This window comes from Desmodus rotundus, chromosome X (genome assembly GCF_022682495.2).
Source record: "Desmodus rotundus isolate HL8 chromosome X, HLdesRot8A.1, whole genome shotgun sequence".
NCBI lineage: Eukaryota > Metazoa > Chordata > Mammalia > Chiroptera > Phyllostomidae > Desmodus > Desmodus rotundus.
In genome coordinates this window covers 95,364,893-95,390,029 of record NC_071400.1, presented here as the reverse complement: position 1 = coordinate 95,390,029, position 25,137 = coordinate 95,364,893, and the positions used below count along the sequence as shown (strand labels likewise).

General features: G+C 44.4%; 1 protein-coding gene across 2 annotated transcripts in view; it reads left to right on the top strand.

The window, feature by feature from the left end:
• The window catches only part of EGFL6 (EGF like domain multiple 6), a 50,242-nt gene that overhangs the window by 13,124 nt on the left and 11,981 nt on the right, over window positions 1-25,137 (top strand). For both annotated transcript variants that reach the window (XM_071220306.1, XM_045203191.2), the window contains exons 2-8: window positions 3,619-3,731; window positions 8,451-8,543; window positions 11,873-11,992; window positions 15,002-15,121; window positions 16,492-16,626; window positions 18,359-18,481; window positions 24,412-24,738. In XM_071220306.1, coding sequence (XP_071076407.1) covers window positions 3,619-3,731; window positions 8,451-8,543; window positions 11,873-11,992; window positions 15,002-15,121; window positions 16,492-16,626; window positions 18,359-18,481; window positions 24,412-24,738 — 1,031 coding nt within the window. The remainder of the gene's footprint in view (window positions 1-3,618; window positions 3,732-8,450; window positions 8,544-11,872; window positions 11,993-15,001; window positions 15,122-16,491; window positions 16,627-18,358; window positions 18,482-24,411; window positions 24,739-25,137) is intronic.

The window sequence follows — 25,137 nt, the reverse complement described above, 5'->3', positions numbered from 1 at the left end:
AGTCTGACTTCTCCATGGATACAGTTTCTAGAGGTTTAGTACCATCCTTCTCTTCCTGGTACAAAGAGGGAGACACCCTTACAAATGGAGATTTCCCTTGTAAATGTCTCTTATGAAAGGGTAACATGCTGGGTTTTTAGGGTTTATTTTGTGTCTGCTGTGCAAAGAGGCATATTTGGGGGTGGCAAATTCTGCTCCCCTTCAATAGTTTGGTGAAGTGTATTCCCCTCTGACTTCGAATGCCAATGAAAAGTCAACAGTCTTTCTCGACCCAAGTTTCTTCATGTGTAAAATCATAGGTAGCTGGATGCTATCTAAGGTCACTTTCCCTACTACAAAATTCTATGACCATCTCCTCTTATACCTTACAGTGAAAACTGATTCCTACTTACATTAAAAAAGAAAATCACGTGGAAACTGGCAGCCATGTGACCTCCAACAGCTGGGGGTATAATTGACCATTGGCCTGACCAAGGGCAGGGCCCCAACTACTCTGCTCTCAGAAATCCATCATCACTTTTCCGGAGGCTGAGCGTGTCGGCGATACTAAGGTGGGACCTTCTGTGGGAAACAGTGCTCTTGTCTGATGGCTGACATTGGCTCACGGACGCCCCTATGGCTTTGCCGAGCCTTCATAGACTGTACAGGAGCCTTGGATGCTTCCACCCAACCCTCTTCCTCTGTCTGTCATCCAGGGTCGGACTTCCACGGTGGTCCAGTGGCTCGCCCAACCTTCCTTAGCACTGTGCCCATTTTCTCTCACAGGCGCTTCCCCTAATAAAATCCTTGCATATTTCATTCCATCTTGCCTTCTACTACTGAGAGGACTCAGACGAAAGCAGAACCCTACTTCAAACTGAGATGTAGTTAACTGATTATGAGTCAATGGCAGCTTTCAACTTTGTATCTTACTCAAAACAAATAATCAGTTCTACTACTAGTACTACTAAGAGAAATCAATTAGAGAGCATTTACTGTGTTAGTCACTGTTCCAAGCTCTTACACAGAAAGATGAAGTTACTTGCTGAAAGTCACACGTTAATATATAGCAGAGCCAGGATTCAAACTCCGAAAAGAAACCATAGTCCTAACCACCATATTTTATAGCCTCTCAATGTCAGGGCTGATCCTGCCCACTCTAGAAACACTGCATTTTGCTTACCTGACACCATACTAACCAAGTGTTCCTGTTACCTTTCTGAGCATTTCCTGGGAGTCTTTCTGCACCCTTTTTGTCCTGGGCCCGCCTCTCACATACTAGGTGCCTTGAGGCTCTGCCTGAAGTCTCCTTCTCTTCTCGCACTATGCTGATTCCCATAGAGTCAGTAACCAGCTACCTGCAGGTGACTCTGAGATCTCATCCTGCTTCCTGGACTTCTGGCCCAGATATCGAACTTCTTACTCAACATTTGTCCTTGGTTGTCTGGCTAATGGGCCCTCACAATCAGCACATCCCAAGGAGAACTCATCATTTCCTCTATTCCCTGACATGTTCCTCCATCCACATTCCTCATTCGAGCAATACAACACTGCTGTCTACCCAATAATGCATCCCTCTCTCGCTCTCATCCAATGGGCCAGAATATGATTTCCATGAGGGCAGAGGTGTTATGGCCCTCTTGGTTGCTGCTGAACCTCTGGAGACTAACCCAGTGCCTGAAACATTGTAGGTACTCAATAAATAAATGAATAAGTAATGAGTGAGTGAGTGAGTGAGTGACTAATCTATTACATAATGAATGAACAGATACTGTAATGCATCTGTTCACAGTATACTGTGAACCTCAGAGAGCAAAGATCGGGTCATTTTCATCACTCCATGTGCCTGGGACAGTGTTTGGAATATGGCAAGTGCTCAGTAAATGTTTCACTGTAATGCAGTGGTACTTAACAGGGGACCGTTTTGTCCTTCAGGAGACATGTGGCAATGTCCAGTTTTGACTGACATAACTGGAGGGGGAGGTGCTACTGGTGTCTGTGGGTAAAGGCCAGGCATGCTGCTAAGCATCCTACAATGCTCAGGACAGCCTCCAAAAACAAATATTTATCTGGCTCAAAATGTTGGTCGTGTAGAAGTTGTAGAGGTTGAAAAACCCCATTCGGGGGCTTAGCAAATGACTTTTATATATATCCCCAAAATTAATTCTTTTAGAGGATGAAAAAATAGTCCCCTCAAGACTATTTACTAGTCCCTTTACTAGTCCCAATAGTAAAGAATAAAATCGTCCTTGAATTTGGTGTTCTCAGTTAATGAAACGCCCCAGACCATATCTTTGCAGCTCTTCAGTGAATAGCCAAGTTGATGGGAGGCAGACCACGAGGGAAAGCGACAAGGTTGTCTAACTTCCTGACCTTGACTCAGATGTTATTAACTTGCATAAAAGTTAATCCTGCAGCAGCAAGCACGTGGTAAAAGGTGAATTCTTTGTCTGTTAGACAGCCCCAGAAACATTTTACAGTTTATTTAACATGAATGTGGAAACAACCCTGCCCTCCATAAAATATACAACTCAAATCTTTCCTTCCAGAATCTGGTAGTGAGCCTGTCCCACAACCATGGAGGGAGCTTCATCCATGGCCCAGGATACTTAGGGGCACTTGGTGGCAGGGCTCACTTGACCAGGGGTCAGCAAACTACAGCCTGCAGGCCAAGGCTGGGTGGGCATCTGTTTTCATGTGCTCCATGAGCTAAGAACGCTTTCTACCTTCATAAATGGCGAAAGCCAGCTCAAAAGAATACTATTACATGACACATGAAAAGTATATTAAGTTCAGATTTCAGTGTCCATAAATAAGCTTTGATTGAACACAGCCACTTCACCTGTTTATGATTACTTGCAGCTAGTTTTGCAATTGGACAGAGATGGAGTAACCCGCAAAGCATGAACTATTTACCATCTGACCCTGTATGGAAAATGTTGGCCCAACCCTGCTATATGGTTAATGGGGCTGGCAAATTGTGTTTCCAGGAGGTGGAGAGAAAGGAGAAGGCGCCCGGACTGTCATCCCCGACACCACTCCGCCGGGGAGGGGATTCTTTTCCCCTGGGCTGGAGTTTCCTCATCGGTAACACAGGAAGGCTTGGCTGAGGGGTCTCTAGAGCCCTTCCAGCCCTTACCCTACGATAGCATGTGGACCTTCCAGTTTGTTCAATGGTTCCCAGGTGGCCAATGGGGTAAAATTTCAGTGGTCTTGTTTGGGACAGAGCCTCAAGGCCGGGGAGTCACGTTTGCCGCACTCAGCACTGAAACAGATGCAGACCTGAGTAGCCACTGTGTCTATGTGGAGCAGACTTGAAAACTGGCATTCTGTGAGGTTCGAGAACATGAACTTTTGGCCACTTTTGTGTGCCCTAGTTTTATAGACTATGTAATCCAATTCTTTTAACGCTGGGGAAGAAGGAAATGGATGACCCCGATTATTGGGGAAGGCCAGCAAGGGATGGTAGCACAGACTGGCCACCACGAATTCAGGTTGTCAAAGTGGAATTTAGCACTTGCATCGGGTTTATTGAAATTAACCAGGCGACTGACAACTCTGCTGCTCACTGAGTAGCAGGGAGGGTCTCTGCTGCCCTTTCTGTTTTCTCAGCACTAACATGTGGCTCTTTGTCTGCAGTCCAAGGGATCACGGCTTGTCGGCACTGGCCCTCCAGCCTGGGGTCTGTCGCTATGGAACCAAGCTGGCCTGCTGCTACGGCTGGAGAAGGAGCAGCAAGGGACTCTGTGAAGGTAACTTTGTATAAACTCAGGCCACCCTGTGCTCGACTAACAGGACATGGTCTTTAGGTTTTTATGACACCATAAGCTGTGGGTTCCCCAGCAGAGGGACATGGGTAACAACCAACACCCAAGCTCTGCATTCCAGTGACATCCCTTCCCATCCAAAATGGGACTGATACCATCACCCTACACAGGATTTGTTTTTGGAGGCCTGCCTTGTCACTTATTTCTGTTGCTATCTTAGTGAGCATGACTGCATTGTTTGTTACTATTTTTTAAATATTTTATTTATTTATTTTTAGAGAGAGGGGAAGGGAGGGAGAAAGAGAGGGAGAGAAATAACGATGTGCAAGAAGAACATCCATCAGTTGCCCTTCATATGCGCCCTGACTGGGGACCAAACCCACAACCCAGACTTATGCCACGACTGGGAATCAAACCAGCAACCTTTTACTTTGCAGGATGATGCCCGACCAACTGGATCCCACCTGGATCCCTAGGTGGCATTTGCCTGAACCGCAGTGTTTTATCTGTTACATGGACAGATATATTACTGCATTTCCCATACACTTCAGGTGTTGGTGTGGATCGCCTTAGAGTATGAACTGTAAATCACAAAAATTGAGCCACTTTTAAGAATGACAGCGCTGCCTTCCTTTTGCTGGTCTGTCCCAGCCCCAGCCTGCTCCTCTCTCTCTGGTTCAAAAAATTTCTGGATAGGTGAGGACAGAACTTGATCATATCTGACATCCATGACACATTGGGAGACACTGACATCACTCCTACATGCTTAGTATCGCTCAAAACCTGCCACCGTCCCAGTTTCCTTGTGATGAGACAAGGGTGTGAAGACACTTGAAAAATCTCTGAAGATCATCGCTGCTTACCTCGATAGGGAAAGTTAGACATCTCCTTGGGACTTTGTCAAGTAGAAGGGTGGGTCCCCATACGGATAGTATCATGATCAAGGCCATTGCCTTTAGAACCGGGATGATGTGGCTAGCCTTGGCCATGGAGCATGAGCTCCCTGAGGCTCCGTTTCCTCCTCTGCAACATGAAAGAGTAGAATCTGCTTCAGAGGGTAAGGAGTGTACACATGAAAGAGTGTGGTTGTTCCCTGGCTCACATAGAAAATACCACATAAGTGACCCTTGGTTCAGAAAGTACCCATAATTCTCCTCGCAAACTTCTGTCTGTTAGAGCAGCAGGTGATGGGGGAATTAAGTGTTGATTTATTCTTTTTCTAGACACAACATAACACATTTTTATTTGAAGTCAGTCAGGTGGAAAGGGGCAAAAACCACATGAGTCCCATGATTTGGATTCTCTGACAGTCACACGACCCTCAGCACCTGCTGCCATAAAACTCGCATGTCTCCGGCGAATAAATGAGGGGTGAGCTTTGGCTTTCTGGAAGGGCTAGTCTGTAACTAGATCAGAGCAGTCTGGCCGCGCTACACATGGCCAATCACATTCCCAGTGCTTTTGTGGACAATATAATGCTATAGGCACGAAAGAATTTAAAGCAAGCTGTTAAAAGAGCAAGTACAGAGGGCTCAAGAAAAATGCTCACTATGCAAGTCTGGCAGGCTGAACAGGTTGTCAGCATCCCCGCTGTCCCAGTCCAATGTTCAGGTTAATACCGCTGCCATGATTTTTATATCTAAAAACTGTATCATATTTTTTTATCCAATTTGCATGGTCCTTCTTAATAGCAAATTCACATGTTCCTTGAAGCACCAAATCACAGGGTGGTTAGTCCCGGATCGCCACAGCTCTGATTTCTAAGCCAGAATGTGGGCCGTGTTGTAATGGGACAAGAACACAGAATTAGACCCCAGCCTGTGACGCCCCAGTTCACGCATGTCTTCACCTCCATCTGTCTATTCACACTTCATTCCTCGCAAGGCCTGCCTCAGTGCCAGAGCTTTCTAGATCTTGGCCGAAATCCGTTTCCCGGGCCGGGTCTGCTCAACTCCACATCATTAACCTTCACGTGTATGTCACTTAGCCAGATGTTGTCCACGAACAAATCACTAATGGAAGCTACAGATGGTGGCCTTTGGGGGAGAATTGAACAGCGGAGCTTTACTTTCCCTAAAGTCTTCTTGAATCTCAGACCATTTTTAGATATAAACTGAACTTTGCTGTGGATTGGCTGGCTATCCAAATCACAGATCCAAAGTTTCTATACATTGAAATATCTTTCTGGAGCTTTGACCTTATAGCAGCAAGAGTATTTCCATTGCTTCTGGGTTCTATTTGGCATTTAGCCTGGGCTTTCTGATTTGGACAATATTGTGAGTAACTTTCCAGGGAATAATCAGAGGTCTTCAGGGCTTAAAAAAGTAAAAGATTTATTTTTGGAGCATGTCAAGTTAAACCTGCACCCCAAGTACATATCCATAACAAAACAGACACTGGAAATCAAATTCTGTCTCTTTTGTCTCCAAAAATGGAAGGAGTTTTGCTGGAAAGTATTTTCCCCCCTACCTTCCAAGTTAGGATTTCTTCAGAGCCATAAAATGTTTCCCTGTTAAAAGTTCTACACTTCATTTCTTACTACTACTTTATATACTATTCAGAACTATTTGGGTATCCAACATGTTCACAACACTATTAAATGCAGCAGGAGAACCAAAGATGAATGTTTAAGTCCCTGTTCTGAAGGCACTCAGAGTCAGGTAGTAGATAGAAGCCAAATATATGTCTAATTATTTGATAAGATGAAGACTGATCAATTTCACGGGGGAAGCCCACCAAAGTTCTGTGGCGCTCTCAAAGTTGAACAGAAGTCTGCATGTGGCTAGAGAAATCTGTGAAGGATTCTAGAAGGAAGGGTCATGCAAGGTAGTCCTTGAAGGACCAAGAGGATGTTAACCATTGGAGGGCTGGGGAGGGATGTCCCAGGCAGGGGAACAAGAGATAGGAAGAGACAGAAAGCAAGGGGTAGGCAAGCAATCTAGCTTGACCACAGTGTTGCCTATGCATAGGGGACAGAGTAAGCTAAGGGTACAAAAGGGAACAGAAGCCAGATCGTGGTTATGGGACCAGTCCCTTATTTGAGAGGGAATAAAGATTATTTAATGACTTTTGTGCAAGGCATGGCGTGATCAGGGCTGTGCTTTTGGAATATCGCTTTAGCTTCATGTCTGCCAGCAGACTTCCTAGGATCAGAGCCTTTAAAGGGGATTCTTGTACGCATATTCTATGGAGGGATGACCTCAGGAGAAACCTGTAAGGAAGTGAGGGAACAGGAGAAGCTGGTCAAAGATGTGGTTCCAGGAGAAGTCCAGCTTCAGCCTGATCCCACAGGAACTGTGGGCTGTTCACTGTATCACAGAGTTTGGCCTGCCCAGGGGCTAGGCTGTTAGACCCCTGTGTCAAGCACTGGTCACAGGCAGTGGCAGGAGAAAAAGGTGGGGTTTTGATGAGTGCAGTGTGTTATAACCTCCTAGATATCTATGGCCAAAGTGATTCCGATTAGCTAAATATTTGCTCAGTTAATGAATTGGTGGTAAAAACAGGGATAGAATGTTGTAACTGATTGGTTTGGGAACAAGAAAAAATAGAGATGTCTGAAATTTTGATTCCAGGTAGCTGGGAGATGAAAGACAACATTGAGAAAAACTAGGGTCTGGGACTGAAGGGGAAGGTGCTGGGGTCTTTAAGAGCAGGCTTGCTTAGATGTGGCCCTACTATGAGCCAGGGAATCCATGGCCAGATAAGTCAGCGACATTCCAGGGCAACTGCTGAGTCTTTCTTTTATACCATGGCTATTTCCTGAGCTCCTACTAGAACCCCAAATAGCCGAGGGCCCTTGATTCTTTACACACCCCCTCCATTCATTATTTTTTCTCTCTCTCCTTTTCTTTGGGTTTTCTCATTTCCCTGTTTTTCTGTCTACTGCCTTTTCTCCCTGTCTCCTCCCTGTAAGCTGGACTCAACCTTTCCATAATCTTTGACTATTTTTATCCTACCTCTAACCCCATCAGTTACACATCCTATCCTAGTGTTTTCTACCACTTCACTCAGCAGATATTTGTTGAGTGCCTCATTTGTGTCAAGGGTATGGATACAGAAGTGAAAAAAAACCAAACAGAAAAATCCTGCCTTTATCATGCTGCTGTCACCATCATCATCACCATCATCACCATCATCATCATCATCATCATCATCATCATGCTTTTCGTTCCCATCTTTAGGGCTAGAGCTTCCCATCCTTCCTGCCTCCAATCTGTGGGTTGTCCTTTTTATGGATCATGCAGAGCATTAAAAGGACTTTAACCATTCAAAAGGAAAGCAGGAAAGGAAATATGGAAGAGAAAAAAGAGGCAAGTGACAAAAAGAAGGAAAGGGACTTTGGCACTTGCCCCTTGAGTCCCTTCCAGCTGACCCGTTATACTTCTGTCATTAAATCTTTGTGTCTACAGGCAGGACTGGCTGTGATCTGGGAGGCTCTATCTCTCTTTAAATGCCACTGGAGGTGTGGCGATGCTGAGCACAGTTACAATGAACTTGCACTCATTGGGGTGGGGGTGGCGGGTGATCCAGTTCACAAGCAAAATATTTCCCAGTCTGTTAATGGCAAAAACAGACCAGAGTGTCTTCTAAATGTCCCCATGGATTTCTCTGCCATACGGAAGGCGGTTGAGTTTGACATGTGTGCGTTTCACTGCACTAACTATTCCTGTTCTTCTATCTTCAAAACACCTTTTCTTTCCACAGCTACATGTGAACCAGGCTGCAAGTTTGGTGAGTGCGTGGGACCAAACAAATGTAGATGCTTCCCAGGATACACCGGGAAGACCTGCAGTCAAGGTCAGTCATTGTCACAGGCCAGGGTTGTAGTGCAAATGTACCCCAGGCCTTTCACAAGCGCTCCCGCCATCGCAGCAGGGTTTGTAACAGGACACAGTGCTCAGGATGTCACAGGCTTTAACTCCAATCTTCAGATGAAAGTGTTTTCAGAACTAGAATTTGCAGTCTGTCTCTTCTCCCAGAAAAATGTCAAAGTCATTCCAATGGCTTTCTCAAGATGCCACATAAAAGGCCTGTCTTTTTCTCTAAATAAATCATTTTATTATATTTTCAAGCTACTGAAGTACTACATTTTTTTAAAGATTTTATTTATTTGATTTTAGATAGAGGGGGAGAGAGGGAGAAAGAGAGGGAGAGAAACATGCATGTGTGGTTGCCTCTCACATGCCTCCCACTGGGGACCCAGCCCACAACCCAGGCATGTGCCCTGACTGGGAATTGAACCAGTGACCCTTTGGGTCACAGGTCGGCATTCAATCCACTGAGCCACACCAGCCAGGGCTGAAGAGTTTATTTATAATATTGAGAACAGCAGTTCTCAATCTGGATAATATTGTTCCCCAGGAAGAGTTGCCAGATAAAATACAGATCCCCAGTAAGATTTAAATTTCAGATGAACAAGAAATAAGGTTACAGTATACATCTGTTCCATCCAAATATTGAATGGGATATATGCGTATATGTATATATACCAAAAAAGTGTTAATTAGTTATCTGAAATTGAAATTTGACTGCACATCCTGTATTTTTATTTGCGAAATCTGGGAACCTTACTCCGTGGGACATCTGAACATGTTTGAAGGAGTCACTAGCAGCATCTAGTGGGTGGAGACCAGGGATGTGGCTAAGCCTCCTACAGTGCACAGCGCAGCCCCACAACAAAGAATAATCTGACCCAAATGTCAGCAATACTGAGGCTGAGAAACCCTAGCATGAAGAAACCTGCAATAATTCAGAAAGTGTCCCCAGTTCCCTAATGCCGTTGAGCAAAGAGCAGCAGATCAAGTTCAGCTGCCCTTAAGAATAAGGCTGCCAGTGTTCTTGAAGGGAGAATGAAGTTCCAGAACAGGGCCGGCACCTGCTCCACTCCGCTGTGCCCAGGCCTAGCCGCCAGCCAAGCCCGGAGCATAGCTGTATACACTGAAATAGCCTTTCTTTGAGCTGCAGGCCTGCAGCTTCAGAGAAGAGCCTCTGACTCCCTTATGTCCTACCACCAGCATAGAGGCCAGTGCCCAAGGTGCTTCCTAGAAGCGCACCCAGCTGCTTGAGAGAGTTGCATCAAGAATCACGCGCATAAGTAATAATCCAGCTGTATCCTTTACTAGGGTCTTCCCACCAGGAAACCTCATTTCCCATATGTCTTGGATTCTGTACTGAGATGCCTTCTAAGAGAGTTGGAATACAGGAGATATTTTTCATGCTGGTTTTCAAGTCTTCATAAAATATTAAGATTGAGGGAGTTGTCCGGTTGGCTCAGGTTTGGGACTGCCTGTCTTCCCCCCACAGCCTCCCTGTCCCGGGACGGCCTGATCAAAGTCTCTATATATTTCCATTAATGGCAACAGGCCTCAGCCCTCCTGATGTCTTTCCCAAAAGTGCTTCTTCCAAGAGACAAGGGCGTCACCTCTGAGTTTAAGGCCAAGGGATGGGTATTCCTGGATTTCCCATTATGTCCAATCAGCATTCTTCAACTCCCCCTTTTGAAGCAATTAGGGTCCATGTGGGAGATGGTAGGGTGCAGGGAACAGGCGATGGATAAGGGGCTTTCAAATGTCCAGCTAGGGCATTGGAAAATCCCCATATAAGGTTCTTTTCAGAGGCTAACGCAGCTGCTTCCTTATTTCCCACAATGCACTTTGCCTGCTGCCACGTGGAATTTCCGTAGTAAGAGAAACGTGGTTGTTTTCTCCTTTCTATATCTTCCTAGAGGGGGTTCAGGCATGAGGCACCCATGTGACAGCATTTCCAAACACAAGCTGCTCTACCCATGATCACTTTCTAAGTTTTGTTTTCCTTCTGTACCATTTTTTATTGTAACAAAAGTTATTTATTGTTAATGTTCAAACCTGTTTTAGTAAACATTGAAAAGCACTGAGAAGAAAGTCCCTCTCAGTCTCAGCACCTGGAGACAACCATTATTAGCATGCAGAGCACAGCCTCCCCGGCCTTTTACTTTCCTCACACGAAGACACGCTTATTGATTTTAGAGGGGAAGGGACGGAGAGGGAGAGGGAGCGAAGCACTGATGTGAGAAACATCAATCGGTTGCCTCTTGTTCGCACCCCAACCAGACACCGAACCCACAACCTTTCAGTTCACAGGATGATGCTCTAACCGACAGAGCTGTACCTGCCAGGGCCCAGGCCTTTTTGTCCTATGCACTTTTATTTTATTTTTTTTACAAAGTTGGCATCGATCTGTATAGGTGATTTGACAATGTTCTGTTCTCATTGAACGATATCCTCTGAACATCTTTACGTGGGATTCCATATTGTCCTAAGACCTGATCACCACTGGCTGCCAGTGTGGGGCCTCCCAAAACATCAACATCTGAAAGGAGGCTCTGCTCTGGGCATCGGTCATAGGCTGCTTGGGACAGCATGAAAGGCAGTATTATCTAACATGTGTATGTCTAACTCTTCATTCAGGTAGTGTACACCTTGAATCCTGCATGTACCAAAAATGTACAGCTTGATGAATTTTTAAAAATGCCCATGTACCTGGTATTCAGATCAAGAAACAGAAACTTAATAGACTACCCAAAGACCCCTCCCAGTCCTGTCTAGTCACTTGTCCCCCCCAAAAAAGAACCATATCTTCACCTCTCACATAATAGATTAGTTACGCCTGTTTTTTAATGTACACATTGTGTTTAGCTTCTCCCACTCAATATGTTCCTGAGCTTCGTCCACTTGCCTGTAGTTGTACTTTGTTCATCCTCTTTGCTGTATAGTATTCCATCGCATGAGTATACAAGTTGGCATCCATCCTTCCGTTGGGAGTTTTTGGGTGAGCAATATCCATGTTTCTGTCGGGTAGAGACCTGGGAGTGGAGCTGCTAGGTCATAGGTATGTCTCTTCTCTCCACTTAGTAGATCCCACCAAACAGTTTTCCCAAGTGGTTGTACCCACTACATTCCCTCCAACAGTGCACCATCATTCCATTTGCTCCATATGCTCACCAACCCCTTAATGAGCTTGGAGAAGAGGTCAGGCAGTGTCCCACGTCTCCAAACCCATAGGCGGGGTCCAGGGAAGCCAGCCCAGTTCCCCATGTGGATGTTTCCCGATTCAGGTAACCTTTCCTGTGTTCTAACTGCCCCCTGCAGATGTGAACGAGTGTGGAGAGAAGCCCCGGCCGTGCCAACACAGATGTGTGAACACACATGGAAGCTACAAGTGCTTTTGCCTCACTGGCCACGTGCTCATGCCAGATGCCACATGTGCCAGTGAGTGTCGCCAGCCAGGATGCTGTCAGTCACCCTTTGGAGCTTGACTTTTCCCATTTGATGCCTGGGGGGGAAGTTGACTTGAATGATTAAAAAAAAATTCTAGCATCTCCCCAGGCTAAAATATCTTCGAGCACTTTTTATTTTATTTTTAAAAAGATTTTATTTATTTATTTTAGAGAGAGGGCAAGGGAGGAAGAAAGAGAGGGAGAGAAACATCCATGTGTGGTTGTATCTCACTTGCCCTCTACTGGGGACCTGGCCCACAACCCAGGCATGTGCCCTGACTGGGAATTGAACTGATGATTCTTTGGTTCGCAGGCTGATGCTCAATCCACTGAGCCACATCAGCCAGGGCTCTTTGAGCACTTTTTTAAAAAAATTGTGGGAAAATACATATAACATGGAATTCACTGTGTTAACCACTTTAAAGTATACAGTTCTGTGGCATTTTATACATTCACAGTTTTGTATAATTATCACCACTAATTCCAGAATATCTTCTTCACCCTAAAAGAAAACCATCCCCATTAGCAGTCAACCCCCACCCCATTCCTCTGGAGACTATGCATCTGCTTTCTGTCTCTATGGATGTGGCTATTCTGGACACTTTTTTTTTTTAAGATAAAAAGACTAGCTGAAGAAAAAAATAAATTCTGTATCTCTATATATGCAAGGATGTATTGGGTTTCTTCACCAAAATAAGTGTGTAGACTAAAATAAGCATGTTGTATTTAGGAAGGTGGTAAATTTAAATTCCATCTTGGGATATCAATCCTACCAACTACCTTTCTCACGCCCTTTACCCCAGGCTCAAAGATTAGTGACTCTTGTTGCAAATGTGCTCTGATTCACATTCCTGAAAAGAAAAGCCCTTCTGTGATAAACAGAAACCATGTCCTGTGGGAGGGTGAGAGTCTATATCCATTCATTTATGGAGAAGGAAGGCTTTTCAGGTTTGATGTTGCAGCTAAAAGGTAAACCCATCCTCCCTGCCTGCCTCTCCTGCTCCCTCCCCTCTCGCCATCTCCCTTTCCCCAACAAGCCAGGAGCCTGTGCCTTCTACCAACGTCCTATGGTTGCAGAGTCTTGAGGACTCCCCAGCCCATCCCGTGCTTTCCTGCGGTAAAATTTTTGGCTAATGCATGGCTCACTGCTCCCCTGGCTCATCTTTGTGCTGTCCCTCCCTGGCAAAGCACCCCGACACCACCAGTCATCTAGCAGGCAAGCTGAAGAGATGAAGCGGGCATTCAAACGGGCTTAAAAAAAATCCTTGCTATTATAAATTAAACAGAAACCCACAAGAGACAAGTACATAGCAAAATGAATTCTTATGGGGTGAACACCCATGTAACTACTACCAAATAGATCTTTACCAGAACCCCGTACCCCCACCTCCGTGGGAACCTCCAGCCAGGCTTTTATACTAATCACTCAACATTTTTGAGAAGACATATGCTAATGGATGTTTCTAAAACATTCTGTGCAGCCCAGTCAATGCCAAAAAAGATATCTTTCTCCAAAGGGAAAGATAGAATTAGGTAATTTTAAGGATTAATTTTAAAAGAAGACAACTAAAGAGAAGGAAGGATAAACTAGAAATATTACCATTGGTAGGTGTTTGTTACATTACCTTGGCCTGTGTATCTAGCTCTGTACACTCTTTGTCTATTTCTATATATGTAGGGGTTGCCTAGGCCTGCCTGTTTATAGCTCAAAGTGTCCAGGTAGCCCTGGACTTCTCTCCTGGATGCTGATTTTATTTCACCTGACCTGCTACAGTGTCTTTTGTTCAGCTGGGTGATTGACATGTCCCGGATGGGGTGGATGAAGGGAGTGTATTCACCATGCTCCCCTGTTGTAGAAGCATATGATCCACACATACTGGACTCCTGCTGAGGAAATGCATTTTTGTGACATAGTGAGTGACAGAAACATCCAGCTAAATCATCTCATTTGTAAAAAAAAGAGGGAGGCAGGCAGTTCCACAACAGCTCAGCAAAGACTCAGTCTGTGTAATTATATACCTCTAGGTATTGATTTCGTTCTCATGCTTGTTGCCTCAGAGTCACAATGTGGCTGCCACCACTCCAGATATCACACATACTTTTCTGGTAGGCAAAATAAAGGGGAAAGGAATGATGCCAATGAAAGAGCACCTCTTTCATGACTGTCCCTTTTATCATGCAACAGTGTCTTTTCCAGAAGTCCCACTCCTTCCAGCGGACTTATCTGTATATGTCTTTGGCCGCAACAGGGTCCCATGGGCATTCTTTGTTGCTATAAGAGATACTGGGAAAAATTCAAGTATATGGATTTTCAGCCTCAGTGATGGCAATAGCAAGAGAAAAGGGGGTCTGGAATGGCTTTCGGGCAGCCAATCAGTTGTATCTAACACATGTTTTAAAACTGGTACCTAAATGGCTGTCTTGTGACTTGAGTGACTCTCATTGAGGTTAAACATGTGTGGAGAGATCTCGAGAATGGATGTTTTTACCTTAATTACTCAGATGGATCACCTGCCTCAGAAGCTGCATTTCAACTCTATAGCCAGGTGACATAAGGAGTGATTAGAGCTCATGCAGGAAGAGAGACAGATGCAGCGTGGTAACTGAGGGGTGCGTGCCCTACCTAAAGACAGTCAAACTCAATACACCAGCCAACAAAACTGACCGTGGAGCCCTAACTGGTGTGGCTCAGTGTGGTGGGCGTTGTCCTGCCAGTTCGATTCCTGCTCAGGGCACATGCCTTGGTTGCGAGCCAGGTCCCCATTTGGGGGTATGTGAGAGGCAACCGATCGGTTTCTCTTGTATATTGATGTTTCTCTCCCTCTCTCTCCCTCCTTTCCCCTCTCTCTAAAAATAAATAAATAAAATCTTTTAAAAATATATTACCATGAAACCACCAAGGCACCACCCTGCCCAGATTCCATTTGGCTCTCAAACCATGAATCTTACCCTATAATTCCATTCCACGGGTTACATTTGACACCCTTGACTACTTTTGCAGACTCCAGGACGTGCGCCATGACAAACTGCCAGTATGGCTGTGAAGACACGGAGGAAGGGCCGCGGTGCCTGTGTCCACCCTCGGGACTCCACCTGGCCCCAAATGGAAGAGTTTGCATTGGTAGAACGGCAGGCGTCACCTCCACGTCCTGTCCCCTTCCCTTGACTGCTCCCTTTACTCATCTCCCCCTTTTTCATTTATTGCAATCTGCATGGTGACTAGATCTCATAAGCTCCTAAATGGATGGATTTATGTCTGTTTCTGAGACAACATTTTACCCACGTATGCTCTAGACTTACTTTAGAACGCTAGCAAGAATACTTCTCTATTATGTTGGGGTTGCCTACTGCTGTAGTGGAAAAAGTATCAAAATAGTTTTATTTTAGTACTTTAATTAAGTACCGTAATTAATTATATTGCACCAAATACAGACAATATTTAGAGGAAGAAGCACATAGCGTGAATAAGCAATGTCAAACCAAATCGGACTGTTGAAAGAGTTCTTAATCTTTTGATTTAAATGAGGAAATAGCAGTATAATTTCATATACTTACTTCCTTACTACAGTAGAAATATTTTCTACTTGAGGTGCTGGATGTTTATTTATCTTAACTGTACATAACTTGATAAACTGCGTTTAGGAAGCTCAGCCAAATGGGTTCTAAATCAGTTAAACGCTTTTTAAAAAATCACGTAAGTTTAAAACTTGTCTCTGCTCTTTGAGCATAATCAAAGATTTAATTAGAGTCACAGATCTAGCACTCTGTAGTGAAACAAGATTTCTGTGACAAGGCTAGTTCCTGACCACACTGAATCCACATTTTCACCCACCTGTTGGATTGGTTGGGTGCCTTTTTTTTTTTTTTTTTTTTTGGAAGAGGAAGAGGATAGGCAGGAAAGGGATCACGGAAAAATAATTTTTGTCAGCCTATCACTTATTTATTAATTATTTTAAGGATGCAAAGGAAACAATAATCCGGCACCAACTTGTATGTTTAACCACAGTTCTGAAATAACAGCATATTTGTTTGCTTTGGTATCTGAGAGGGAAGCAAAGCCTGATTCTTAATGGTTTGGTGAACAGAGCTGTCGGCCCCTCTGTAACATGACTCTCAGTGGTAGAAAGGGCAGGAAGCCTATTGTCTGCTACATCATTACAGTTGACCCACAGTTTACGTATAAAGTACATTCTTGAGAAAGCACGTTTCTGTGATTTCGGTCCATACTGCAGGACCTGAAGGAGCTTGCCTACGAAGTAATTCTTTTGTAACATGCAAAATTTAAATGTGTGTTCAGTTTGCTGAAAGTGTTAGCTATCTGACTCTGTTTGCAAAAATTGTATATGCTATGCAATGTGCAGAGTTGGAAAAGTATTAATCCTCTCAGTGAACATGTAATGTATGTGTGCGTGTGTATGCGTGCACGTGCGTGTGTATTTCAGAGGGAGAGTGCTTTCCTTGCTGTCCCTGACACCTGGCCCTCCATCCTAGATATCGATGAATGTGCCTCTGGCAAAGCTGTGTGTCCCTACAATCGAAGATGTGTGAACACGTTTGGAAGCTACTACTGCAAATGTCATGTTGGTTTCGAACTGAAATATATCAGTGGCCGGTATGACTGTGCAGGTGAGATTTAGTGGCACTTTTTCCTTTTTCCCTGTTCCCAGCTATTTCAATTCAGTCTATTAGTTAAACAATCTATGGTACCGACCAGTTTTACGACACAAAAAAGGTGACATTTTTTATGTTTCTGGCATTTAGAGAACTCTGATGACATGAATTATATGAAGCCAGGTCAGTAAAGATTTAAACTAAGGAACTTCAGTCTATATAGGTCTGTTATGGGGACAAATCTCTTGAGGTTTTGTGGTTTTTAAAAAAGAAGTTGGTTAGTTTTGTTTTTAATGTCTGATTCTTTGTCCAAGTACATATATAAAAATGGGGACAATAAAGCAGTTTTTATATTTGGCAAAAGGAAGAATAACAAGTCCTGTTCAATCACGATCTCAGTGATCTGGTCATGACGGTGTCCAGCAGGGCTGGCTTTAGAAAAATGGCAGAAGGAGAGGAGGGCGCATGCTCTTTTCTGTCCCCTCCTTCAGCCCTTTCAAGATTCAAGCTCCACATCCCCTAAAACGTTCCCTTTCCAGGGTCAGCGAACCCATTCTGCTAAAATTCTGGTGTCAGTCAGCCATGGGCTGGATCTGTGTGAGATAAACTGTTTTTCCCTTAGGGAAGGGATTCCAAATCTCAATGAGCGCATGCGATGGGGCTTTTGCGGAGCCTGGGGAAGCATTCCCTTTGCCCTGATAGGATGTGGGACGGGCCTGTCCTACAGCGAAGGGGGTTCACGCTCCCTGCAGACTCCTCCTCACATGATGTGTGCAACAAGCGCGCACACGGCGTGGAAAGCTAACAGCTGGGAGAAAAGTCGGATTTCATTCAACCCAGCACTCAGAGCGTCCCAAGACATATCCCCTGTCTTTATGTTGGGCAACACTCAGTTCCTAGGTTTTGAACTGTCTTGTGAAACTTCCACAGCCCTTCCCTCAAATGTCCTCAAATACAAACGCCACCCTACATAATCTGGGAAAATCCCTGTTTTTTGTGGGCTTGGCCCCCACACCCTACTGCAGACCCATCCAACTCTGTGATCAGTCATGCCGTGTAGCAGAGGAGAAGCCTGTTCCCCAATACCTACAGGGAGGTTCCACAGGACAAGGTGTGAAGTCACATGGAGAGCTTTCAAAGGAAACAAATCTTTGTGATTTTAAAAGTCATGGATATTAGCATCTGAGCTCCCTTTGTGGCTAAATTAAAAACAATAGGCTGTTTTGTGAGCCTCTGTCTACAAAAGCGTAGCGTGAAAGTGGGGTGGAGAAGAGGGCTAATGAACTCCTCAGCTGGGTGGAATTTGGAAAACTTTCTTACTGTAAATGCAGCAGACAAGCTCAGACCAGCCTGACCTCGCTCCTGATAGTGTTTGAACAAAAGGCCTACCTATTCAGATGAGGTCAATGGTTCCTAGCCAGTCTTGTCCGTTGTTGGTTAGGTGTTCCAAGCCTTTCCATGCATATAATTTATTTCCTCATATTGTGATTTAGTTCTAAATTAGACGGATGAAACAGTTAAGAAAACAACCTAAACATCTTACAGACTTCAGCAGTGTTGATAAGCAGATGAGATGGCTGTGGGGGTGGGGAGCTGGGCCTCTGGGCCAAAGCTCCAGGGGTTATGGACGCCTCTCAGTTCTGCAGCCACACTTGATGTGTTGGTGGTTGGCTCGAGTGTAAGGGCTGCTAGTCTTTCGGCATGCCCTGTTACCACAAGTTTATTCATGGGATGTTCCCATTTTTAGATATAAATGAATGTGCTGTGAATACCCATACGTGCAGCCTCTACGCCAATTGCCTCAATACCCAAGGATCTTTCAAGTGCAAGTGCAAGCAGGGATATAAAGGCAGTGGACTTCAGTGTTCTGGTAAGTAGCATTTGGTCACAGTGTGTTCGCTATTCCAGATAAAGCATTCTCTCCCTGTCTCCTTCCTCCCTTCATCTGTACTGTGCCCGCCCACCCCTCACCCCAGTGTGGCTGTGCCTGCAGTGTTTGAAAATTTAACTCCACTTCAGCCCTCTCTTCTCTGCTAATGGAACCACATCTCCAACACGCAAATGCTGAAGTTATAGGCACTCAATTTAAAGAATAGCAAGGGTTCTAGATATTTTTCTGGTCACAGCATACTTTCAAATACTGAAAATAAGATTTAAAGACAAATGACACTGAGCAAATGTATCTGTCAGAATAGGCTACGTTATGGTGCAGTAACAAGCAGTCCTAGAAATGTCAGTGGCTTAGGACCACAAAAGTTTTTTTAACCATGTGAATGAGGACTTTTTCCAGAATGCAAACCAAAACAAAGTATGACGAAGCTGATGTTACTTCATCTCTCATCCTCAAACCTGGATTCACATTTTTAGTGTGGAACAAAGAGTCCCATTGCTCTTGCTCGTGAATTCCCTAATGCTTAGATGGTCCAATCTTAAATTCATAAACCAAGTGTGCAACCATAGAAGTCACAGCTATTAACAGCTACAACCATTGTGTACTTCTCACCTGTGCTGTGTCTAAAGAGAGTTGTCAGAGTGTTTCTTCTCTGTGTCACTGAGGGACCCAGGCTGACAGAGGCCCCACCATCTTATGGTACCACGGTAAGGGTTGTCACAGCAGGGAAAGAAGCAGGGACAATCACATACCAGCTCTTAATTAATTCGGCTTGGAAGTAGAGACAAAAATCTATATAATCCTGTGTGTCCCAAAAGAGAGGAAAACTAGAAATCATGATGAGCCCCCAGAAGTTCTCCCAAGGCAAGCCAGCAAGCATGTCACTGCCCTGACAAACAGTGTCTCACAGTGTTTAAAGTCACCCAGGTTTGTCCCTGTGGTCGTGTCCTTTTTGGCTCACTGGGTGACTAGATGTGTTTTCTGCCCCAACCCTACTCTCTCATGAAGCCCTTTAGCAGAGTCCCCACATGTTCCTGTAAACATGGCTGCAGATGGCTGATGTGGCCAATGCTCCTGGCGACACGACAGAGTGGTCGCTCAGTGATGGCAAAGATCAACTGTCCGTCCCATGACAGGCACTGAGCAGCACAGCTGTAACGGGTTGACAGTACCCCCGTGGGCTGTGGCTGAGTGCCCCTGGATCAGGGTGTACAAAAGAATGCAGTCAAAGAAAGTAAGCATGCAATCAAATTCTGTAAAGAGCTGCCCAAACAAGTGGGCAGCATTTGATCAGGAAGAAAAAATATGTTGTAGAAAAGCATAAACTCTGCCAGTAAATATTTTAAGAATATGAAATCAAAAATGCCTTCTATAAGCAAACTAACACCAATAGGTGGTCATTACATTCTCTCTTAAAAACGGCTGCCAGGTATCAGAGTGGAGTGGGAACCCGACTGAGTAGGGACATTCCACTGCGTAGGCTCTGAGGCCAGGGGCTCTGGGAGGGATGCCCGCATTGGCTAGAGGTGGGATTAGACGGCCACTCAGTCTCCAGCCACTCGATGCTGTGGTGTCTGCCCCTGTGTATAGATGTGCCCATGATGTCCTTCTGGAACTGTATTCAATGAAAGAGAAGTTGGCTGCCTGTGCAGAGCTGTGCATGGGTGAGTTGGGGGGAGGGGTGCCTAAACCTTGAGAGGCCCCGGGAGAGGAGACTGAGTAAATCAGTTTCCATACTGGATCAGTGAGTGGTCAAGGGTTCCTTCAGGCCACTACATGTGAACACGTGCAGTCCAGCCTCACTTGTCTGCGGCCGTGTGGTATCATGGTCAACGGCTCAGGCTCCAGAGCTAGGAAGGCCTGAACCTAAATCTGAGCTCTGCCCCATACTGGTTGTGACCTTTAGCAAGGTTCTTACCCTCTCCAAACTCAGTTTTCTCCCATCCAAAATGGGGCTCATGGTAGTCCTATGCCAGGTGCCTGTAGTGGGCTAGGCCACAGGCCCTTGAAGCTCCCTCATTTCACCGAGGCGGGTAGACATTTCCACGCATATCCCTAGCTCCATGGAAGGGGACCCTCTCTGCTCTGGGGCCTTCCAGCTTTTTCTAGAAGGCTGCTCAGCCCCATGTAGGTACAACCCAGAGTTGACACGCAGCGAGTCCAGAAGTCTATGGATAAACACCCAGCTTCCCCTTCTCAGGGTGGGACAGCACTCAGGTGTGTTCTACAATGAGTTCATTGGTTTTGGCAAAGTCCAGACTCTGCAATAGGGAAGAGGAGTTTAGTATAGCATCCTTACATGCCATCTGTTCCCACAGGGAGAAGCACCCAAATGTACATGTCTTTTTTTTTTTTGCTGTTCTAATACATGTGACTGTTAATAACTCACTGTTAGATAATTTGGCCTTAATGTGACAGCAGCTATACCTCATTGTAAGAATATCAAAAGTTAGATATTACTCAACTTGGGTAGTAACAGCCAGTTTAGGAAAGGACACTATATCATTGAGTTACCAGGAGCGTGGCTTCTGGAATCAAATTATTTCAGCTTGATTCCTGGCTCCCTAGCCTACTACCTGTGGGCTGAAAACAAATTCTTTACGTTTTCAGTGCCTCAGTCTTCACATCTGCCAAATAGACATAATGGTGTCTGGCCCTTACTACTGTTTGGACGATTACATGAAACAACCCATACATAATAAATAAGTGTCCAGATAAAGGGTTTAGCTCGAGCTCAGAATATATTAAATGCTCAATAATCATGCACTAGTAGTAGCAGTAATAGGGGCAGTGGCTTCTTTACCAAAACTCAACAATTGCTCCCTTTGAAAAGCAGCTTCCTTAATCATTAGAATATGCTTCTGATTTAATTCAGTTCATATAGAGAGTATTGAAGGCCACACATATTGCTCCAACCAGGCCATTACAGTTTTTTCCTTTCAATTACAACATAAGCATGGGAAGTTTGGAGGTATGGCCTGGAAATTTGTTTTTTTAACTCGGTCGATAATTTTCAACATTCTGGTGATTCATTCTAAAAATAATAGCAAACACAGGTCAAATATACGTCAGGCACTAATCTTGGTAACTGACATGTATTTGCTCATTTCAGCCTCCCTAAAACCAGGTTCTTAACCCAACTTTATAAATGGGGAGACAGAGGCAAAGAGGTGATAAGTGTTGGTTGGAGGGTACATGACTAGAAGATGTGGGAGCTGAGAGTCAGGCCCAGGAACCTACACTCCAGGGCTATGTGCTTAACACGGGGTGGGTGTGTCCATGACCCATGGCTGCTCCTCTGGCGCGGAGACCGCGCATGGGCCCCGCCCCGACACTCTCTCATGGCTGGCTTTTCTGCCGTCCTTACCCCTTCCTGTTTCCTGGATCTCAGAGTGTGGTACACTCCTCATCCACGATGAAGCCTCTCCTCCCAGGGCTGTGTCTGAAGCTCGGAGGAGAAGAGCGTTGCTCCTGGCAGTTGATAAGAAATCACCCGGTGAACTAAACACAGGTGAATGAAGGTCAAAGTCATATTCCTCCCTGGAAAGATGTTCTTCATCATAGTGATCTTTTCTAAGTAAAGTTACGATTTTCAGGTAGGTAGACGTTTAGGACAAAGTGAATATTTAGAGAAATCTCAAATCTCCCCCAGAGGAAATTGCCAGCTTCATCTACAGAAGACTGCCTCGTGAATCTGAAACCTCTGGAGTTCCCTATTTTTATGTCTGAGATCCTCCAACATGTCAAAGACCCCTCTACTGCAACTTCCTGCCACATTTTTATATTCTCAAGAAGATGATGCAATAATGAAGACATTTTAAAGAGAAAAAAAAAATCAGTTATGTCAAATTTGAAACAGCAATGCCCAGATAAAGCTAAACCCATCCATTCATGGCCATGCCTGTACATGGTTTTTTGTCCTTGCCCCAGTTCTCTCTCCACATACTAAAGGAGTGAAATTGTTGATACCACAAAGGTTGTATGGCTTGATTTTTTTTTCAGTAGGAAAAATCAAAACTTCAAAGCAGAAACTGAAAGCATATGTTTAAGTTTGCTTGATGTGGGTTGAAACCCTCTCCGCATTATTTATTAAAGCTCCTTAGTTCTGCGTTACTGATTGCATAAAGGAAATCTCCAGGGAATGGGTGTTTCCTGTCCATTTTTCATGCAGGGGCCTGGGAAAAGATTCAGGGAACCGTGCACAGAATTACACAGTGGGGCCTTCAGGGGAAGGTTTATATCTGATGAGCACATTACAATCAAAACTCAACATGTGACCTCGGGCAAAGAAGCTGAAACAGGCCATCTGGAGGTCAGAAAAATGAGTAATGATGTGTTACTTGTATTAGTAGTACTTGGATTCGAACCTATAACTACAGGCTGTTGTCACTTTGATAAATAGTCAGGACATTTCATTGAAAAGGGAAATGTAGCTCTTGTTATAACAGCCTTAGATTGATTTCAAAGTAAAAGCAATGTTTTAATTAAGAGCATGTATATTATTCAAAGCATCTGTTTTTTCCTTTTTATTGGCCAAAATATTGTGGATATTGTGTATGTCTCCTTGTTTATTTTTCTACCACTTTGGTACAGATTGAATTAGCCAAATGGTGGAGAAGGAACTGAGCAAGAGAAGCGATTAAAACATTGCCAAGAAAAATGTTATTTCCAGTTTCTTTTATAGTATTCTTTCACGGGCTGAAATTGATGTCTACACCCTTATTTCATTTCCCTCTAAACTATAGCCAAGTAGCAGAATTGAATAAATTGGCTGAGGAGTTATTAGACCCCCCCTTGCTTAGTTTTAGAGTAGCACATGCCTAGATATTTTATAAAATGACAACATATTTGATTTTAAAGATCAGTGTTATTAATTTTTTTAAGTTACTTTTCTCCCTACCAGTTGGGTATTCTTAATTACCATGAGTAGATCCCTGGGAAGGGGGCATGCATCTTTAGATCTCAAGGAATTTGAACCAGTCTAGAGCAAAGTAACCTTTAACCCTAAAGCAGGAATAAACCTGTCATGGAAACATAACTGGAAAATAGAGTCATTCATTTGCTTCACCCTGAAATCCTAGCTCTGCCCCTGGGTATCTGAGTGACCTTGGGCAAGTGACCTTGAGGCCTGGTGGCCTCGCATATAAAAAAGGGTGTTGGGCTAAATGACCTTTTTTCTACCCCTTGAGTTCTTCTACACTAACATTTCCCCCCAAGGGCCCTTGATCAACCTAGAGGTGCATATTTAAAGTAATTTAATTTAGTGCTGAGAAATGGGAAATGAATGTAAAACAGTAAATGTAGAAGCCTCTTTATAAATATTCAATAAATACAACTATTTCACTTTAGGTAATAGTGGATTGCGATTAAGAAATTCAAAGTGGAGAAAGAACAGGGAAGAAAAATTCAATATGTGCACACTGAAACATAAATCACCATTTTTGTAGGTCACAAGTGGCCCATTATTGACGATTATATGGGCCAGCCTGATGCTATGGCTGTAATCTTTGAACGGCTAATTTGGACAAACCTATAGGGCTACCTAGACAGCACCAGCTTTGGAGATCACCTGTGTGAAAGTGGAAATATTAGAGGGCCCCGGGAAAATCCCTCACCTTAGAACCCGTACCCCAACTTGGTGGGAGCAGGTACTTGATCACCGTGGTCTCTGAAGCAAAACAAAAGCATGTCCTCTAAGGAAAGGGGATTAAGATACTATCATAACATTGGAACTGCTCAAAACTGTTGCAAATACAGTTCTGAACATGTCGAATGGTAGAGCCTCATGCCAGTTGATTCTGGAAGCATTCATTTCCTGCACTTTAACACTTTTTAGATGCTCTGTTTTGGGGGGAGTTATCTAATTATCGGCCACAGTAGAACTTCTGACCTGCTGTTGTTTGTTTTAGTGATCCCTGAGAAGTCCAGGAAGGAAGTCCTCAGAGCACCCGGCACCATCAAAGACAGAATCAAGAAGTTGCTTGCTCACAAAAACAGCATGAAAAAGAAGGTAAAAATAAAAAATGTCATCACAGAACCTGCTGGGACTCCCGCCCCTAAGGGTAACTTGTGGCCCTTCGACTCTGAAGACAGTGTTTCCAGAGATGGGAACCTGAATGGAGGCAACAAGGAGACTGAGGAGAGAAAGAAGCAGGGGCTGGGGGAAGAGACGAGAGATGAGGCAGCCCTGAAGAACCACGTGGAGCAGGAGCAAAGCCTTCGAGGAGATGTGTTTTGTGAGTATCACTTTTGTTATTGTGTACATTTTATGAAAAATGAACTGTGGTTTCCCTGGGAAATTCAAGAAGAAAAGACAGTTTCACTCCTTAAGTAAAATGGATTCAACTTGAAGTCTTAAGAAGCAGGGTTCTCTATAAAGTCTGCGAACGAACATCTTCCACAGATAAGAAATCAAATTTGCTCCTATAGGAAACAAAGAGCATAGGTCCTTGCCCCTTACCTGGGGTGCTGGTTCCTCTGACACAGACCCTCTCTTTGCACTCCCAGCAAAGTCAGCCTGCTTCTCCCGCAGGCACAGTTGTCTGGCTGGCTGCCCAGATCTCCAGGTGGTGCAGCCCCCAAACCAGAGAGAGCCTCACCAGGTGGATCTGCCAAACTCTCCATTTTTCCTTCTT